The sequence below is a fragment of the Poecilia reticulata genome, linkage group LG18 (genome assembly GCF_000633615.1).
Source record: "Poecilia reticulata strain Guanapo linkage group LG18, Guppy_female_1.0+MT, whole genome shotgun sequence".
Lineage (NCBI taxonomy): Eukaryota > Metazoa > Chordata > Actinopteri > Cyprinodontiformes > Poeciliidae > Poecilia > Poecilia reticulata.
The window spans coordinates 1,129,611-1,135,506 of NC_024348.1; the positions used below are offsets into that span (position 1 = coordinate 1,129,611).

General features: G+C 38.9%; 1 protein-coding gene across 13 annotated transcripts in view; it reads left to right on the forward strand.

Annotated features, from left to right (window-relative positions):
- The window catches only part of ablim2 (actin binding LIM protein family, member 2), a 145,872-nt gene that overhangs the window by 48,514 nt on the left and 91,462 nt on the right, over window positions 1–5,896 (forward strand). For all 13 annotated transcript variants that reach the window (XM_008434833.2, XM_017310474.1, XM_008434832.2 and 10 more), the window contains one exon: window positions 384–567. In XM_008434833.2, coding sequence (XP_008433055.1) covers window positions 384–567 — 184 coding nt within the window. The remainder of the gene's footprint in view (window positions 1–383; window positions 568–5,896) is intronic.

A 5,896-nucleotide genomic window follows, 5' to 3' on the forward strand; every position in this document is an offset into this window, starting at 1 on the left:
TATATAATTTTGCCTTTTTGCAAACTACAAACTTCAGTGTATTTGATTATTTGATTTGGGTCTTATATGACTAACACAAAGTAGTTCTAAACTCTTGAGTTGAAGGAGAATTATATATACAGTTAAAAATTGGCTGTGTGTTCAGAAGTCATCTAATTAGTAAACTTAGAACCAAGAAACTAAAGCCATTTCTCTTCTAACAAAGTATGGAAGATAAAAACACAACAAAGATAACAAAATCCAATCTTTAGTCCACCCATTTTATCACAGTTTATTAATGAAATGGAATAAAAATTATTCTAATTTGGGTGTTATTAGTTCCAAATATCCGTAGCTCTTCCTCCTTTCATTTTTCTCTTTTTCTTGTGCTTTTTCTCCCCTAGTATGTGATTGTGAACTTGCCCAAGGAGGTTTCTTTGTGCGCCAAGGTGAATACATCTGTACTCTGGACTACCAGAGGCTGTACGGGACTCGCTGCTTCAGCTGCCAGGACTTCATTGAGGGGGAGGTGGTGTCAGCTCTGGGGAAGACCTATCATCCCCGTTGCTTTGTCTGCGCCTCATGCAAGTAAGAGCAAAGGTTGGGATGTAGAATTTCAATTAAAGAAATTCTAAAGTGAAAAAAATTTGGAGCAAGACCACACTTCTAATCTCAAGCCTATAGCTTCCTGAACCATTCAGGGCATATTTTCCAGGTTCCTCAGGCTGTACTTACCCTCTGCTGAACCTGACATGAATGTTTCAATGTGGCATTCAAGGTTTGTAATGTGATCATATAACCTCAGTGCATTTATTTTTAAACAAGTATCTCTTTTGTGGACGGAAAACACTTGTGCTTATTGTGAGGAACATGAATAGAAGTCAGAGTTAGAAAGGAAGCACTGCTTGTGGGAAGGCGATAGGCTTAACTTTGTCTGCGCTGATGGGAAGACTACTGATTATTAATAATTCAGTTGTTTATTCTCATTGTTGAGTTTCCTTGGTTTCATAATTCACAGTTTTGAGGCAATCTTATTTTTTCACAAATTCCATTTCAAAATATTTAACATGCAGTGACTTACAAAAATATTCCTATGCCTTTATCTTCTCACATTTTGTCATGTTCCAGTACTTTTTGTCAACTTACCTGTATTTTGTTGGAAATTTATGTGACAGATCAGCACAAAGTGGCACATATTTCTAAAGTAGAAGGAAGTTACATGGCTTTCATATTTTTTGACAAAGAAATTATTTAGAATTGTCTGGTGTGCATTTATATAGCTCCGCTGACTTGAAACCTTTCATAGCCACCTGTTGCTACAAATACAGCTGTTTTTGAGGTTACTAGAATCTTTGAACATAAATAGCCTAAAATATTGAACATTCTTCTCTATACTATAATTCAAGCTGAATCAAACTTGTTGGAGTGTCTCTGAAATCAATTTTCAAGTCTTGCCTGCGACTGCACTTTAGCTAGGCCATTCTAAACCAAACAGTCAATTTGTAGTAATGTTGTTGAGGGGCTTTTGTGTTCATACACACCTTTCACACACAGTGCAGACCACCTGGGGTACACACCTCTGTCCCTTCATCCTCTATTTTGCCTTATCGAAACAGTCATGGAGAGAGCGCCACCTCTTTCTTGAGACAGCCTCCTCTGTTGACAACATTTGACAGTCTGTGTCAATTTGTCAATGAATGTAGTTATTCATTGAATAATTGTACAAATGTAAGTAATTCCTCATAGCATCTGATCAACGGTCCTCAAAAGTATTTGTTAGAGCTATACATAAGAAATATTAAAATTATTTGTACAATGCTTTGTTTTTTTAATTTTGTCATATTTAGTAAAGAAGGTTAATATTTGTTCAGACCAATTTTATTGTGAAACTTAGTTTTATTTTGAAAAGCTTCCTTCCTGTTGAGCTTTATAATATATTAGACATATAGAGAGCCACAAGATCTGGAGAGAAGCTTTGAACACATGATCCCAGAGATAGGCTACAGAGACGCCAGACAACTGCTTTATAAGCAATATGGAGATAATTTAAAAATAGCCATGGCTTGCATCAAAAAGGCTTTAAAATGGCCACAGATAAAGACAGATGATATTAAGGGCTTAAACGCTTATTCTCTCTTCCTGATTGGTTACCAAAACACGATGCAAGATGTTGACTATATGGAAGAAATGGATAATCCAGCAAACGTGAGAGCCATTCTATCCAAATTGCCATATAAGATGAGGGAGCGATGGCGTAATGTGGCATTTGAAATGCAGGAGACCAAAGGAAGAAGAGTAAGGTGCGCAGATCTGGTAGATTATATTGACAGACAAACAAAGATCATCTTAGATCCATTGTTTGGTGATCTCCATGAAGTCAGTCTATCTACAAAACAAAGAGAAAAAAAGCTGTTTGGTGAAGAAATCAAAGGAAAGTTCTCCAAGAAGTGGCAGTTTTGCTACAAGTGTTGACACAGAAAAACATAAATTTTCACAGTCAAACCAAATCACAAAGACTGACAATGGCAAAGTATCTCAGAATAACTGTTTGTACTCTGACAAAAATCACACACTTGACAACTGTGAAATGTTCCAGAAGCTAGTAAGCTTCTGGAACATTTCACAGAAGCTTGCTAGCTTCTGTGAAAGCTAGCATTTCACAACTGAAATGTTCTGCAGTTGTGAAATGTTCCAGAAGCTAGCAAGCTTCTGGAAGCTAGAAAGCTTCTGGAACATTTCACAGTTGTCAAGTGTGTGACAAGGAAAAGATTGAATATTTGAAATCCATTGAGTAAAGATTGTTCAAGAAGATTGACATGTCAGTTATTTGTGGAAACATCCAATCATCCTACACGTAAAAAGAGAAGAAAAGACATCATCCAAAAACAAACGAAACAGCACATCTGAAACTCAGGCCACTAGTGCTGTAGGCCACGAGATGTGTTGATACACTGGGAACGGAAGCAAAGGAGTTTTGGCCATTGTTCTGGTAAAGCTCAAGTCCAAGAAAAGCACACAATAGTTGAGAAATACGCCTTTATAAATCCTGGCAGTTCAACGACATTTTGCACAAAAGATCATGAGAGCACTGAACTTAAGAGGCAGAAAGACAGACATTTTACTCCGAACTATGGGACTTCAGTGGATTTGAAGAGGAAAAATACATTGACCTACCTTCAGTGTTAACACAACATGAAATTCCTGTCACAAGATGTCACAAGAAGATCTGCAGTTCATGAAAGATGTAGAACAGTCTTGTCAGCTCACCGACGGACATTACTGTATAAGTCTCCCACTTAAGAACAAGTCGCAGCCTAACTGAGCAGAGAGCCATCAATCTCAAGAAAAGTTTCATGAAGAACCCCGAGTTTCATGCTGACTATAAAGCCTTCATGTATGACATCATAGCAAAGGGGATGTATCATCTAAAAAAGAAGAAAATCAGAGTTGTTTTTGACTGCACTGCGACATATCAGGGAGTTTCACTGAACAACCAATTTCTCCAAGGCCCAGACCTGACAAATACCTTGGTTGGAGTGTTGACAAGGTTTAGAGAGGAGAAAGTTGCATTGATGGCCAATATAGAGACAATGTTTTACCAAGTCAGGGTACCCTCAAAGGACTCCGATTTCCTGTGTTTTCTATGGTGCCCCGATGGAAATTTGAACGGAAAACTGGATGAATTCAGAATGACTGTACATATTTTTACATAGATTAAGGATTTAGACTTGAACAAAGACACTGCCTACTGAAAGAGCTCTAGGAATAAACCGCTGTTCGAAGTTGGACACTTTCACGTTTAAGGTGAACGTGCCAAGAAAACCTGCCAGGTGGAGAGGAATTCTCTAAGTTGTTAACTCAGTTTATGATATGGGCTTAATTTCCCCATGTATTCTTCCTGCCAAGCTGATTTTGAGAGAACTCTGTCAAAGAAAATTGAGCTGGGACAAGGATGTTGGAGAAGGAGATTTGCAAAGATAGATGCAATGGGTTTCAGAACCCGAGGAGCTATCCAGGTTCCAAGTAAAGAGATTTATAAAGCCAAATGATTTCTGGGTTGCCTTCATTAGGTAAGCTACTTTACCATCTCAATGGAGATACATGACTAGTTCACTTAATCCAGCAGATATGGCTTCACATGGTACAAAATTTACCACTCTCATCCAGAACCACAACTGGATTTGTGGTCCACATTTCCTTTATGAAGAGGAGTCTGAGTGACCTACAAAGCCTGACATATCAAGTATCATGGACGAAGATAGTGAGATCAAAAAGACAGCACTAATTAGTTTCTTGACCATGACTGAAGTTACACCCATGAGAAAACTGGTGGAACACTACTCTGACTGGCACAAACTGAAAAAAAGCTGTTGCTTGGATGCTACGCATGAAAGGCCTGCTCCACTACCTTGTTGAGATGAGAAAAAAAAAGTAAAAAAGTTGCTGCCCTTACATAGATGGAATCATTAAAGCAGAACCTGAAGAAATGACAATACTGAGAAAGTCAGTGAAAGGAAAACCTTTGTCTGTACAGGACTTGAAAGACGCAAAATTTGTGCCAATACGTCACAGTCAGGGATATATCCAAGAGTTGTCTTCACTCTTAAGTAAGGATTCTCATGTAAAAAGGGCGAATCAACTTTCCAATTTAGATCCTTTTCTGCAAGATGGCATCATCAAAGTTAGAGGTCTATTGAACAAATCAGCCATGTCAGAGGAAGCAAGACACCCAAAGAAGTGTTGCACAAAGAACATCACATTGCTAGGTTGATTCTACAACAGCTTCATCAACAGAATGGTCACTGTGCAAAGGTCACACAGCAGTACTGGATACCAGGACTGAACAGAGCAGCCCGCAAAATATCAAAATGCATCAAATTCAGGAAATTACATGTGAGGCCTGCAGTTCAATAAATGGCAGACTTATTGGAGCAGTGTGTACTCCCAGACAAGCCTAAGTTCACACATGTGGGAGTGGACTTTTTTGGACCTTTTGGACCTTGCAGCATCAAGGCAACCTTTAACAATCCAACTGCCTCCCATCAAGGTGGAATATGGGAAAGATAGATTTGTACTTTCAGGAAGGTGTCGAACTTTGTTTTTGAAGCAACAATTAGATGAAGATGGTCTTCACACACTATTATGTGAAGTGGAAGCAATCATAAATGATCGTCTTTTGCTGCTTTAGATTATGACAAGGAGGTTTTAATCCCAAATCATATTCTGTTAAAGAAGCAGCCCATCCTTCCTTCTAGCTTATTTGACAGTGATGATATATACTCACGTCAAAGATGGAGACAGACACAATACATGTATGACTTGTTTTAGTCAAGTTGAACAAAGGAATATCTTCCATTGCTAAAAGAGCAGCAGAGATGACAAACTCAAAGGAGAAATTTTGTCCCTGGAAATCTTGTACTCATTGTTGAAACAACCAAGTGTTTCAGCCCCCAGAAACACTTGGTTGATTCTTAAGAATCCAAAAGACCTTCCCGGAATCCAGAGGAATTGTGCGACGAGTTCAAGTTCAAACCAAGTCTAATTTGTTGGATAGACCTATAAGTAAACTCTGTTTGTTACAGGAAGCAGAATGAGTCACAAAACAAAATGTCTGCTACTTGACTCAAAGGCAAAAACCTTGATAGATTTTTATGTTAAGTTAATAACTATATGGCTCTTTTTGAGTCTCTCTTGCTCTCGGTGAAAGCGGACACTTTTTCCCTCTACTCCCTCCCTGCCCTTGTCTGCCCTGCTTGCTCTGTTTATGTCCTATCTTTGTCTATATTTTTGGAGCCTTTCTTTGCACATCTTCCATCCATCCATCCATTTTCCTGCACCCTTGTCCCTCAGTGGGGTTGGGAGGGTTGCTGGTGCCCATCTCCAGCTAACGTTCCGGGCGAGAGGCGGGGTCACCCTG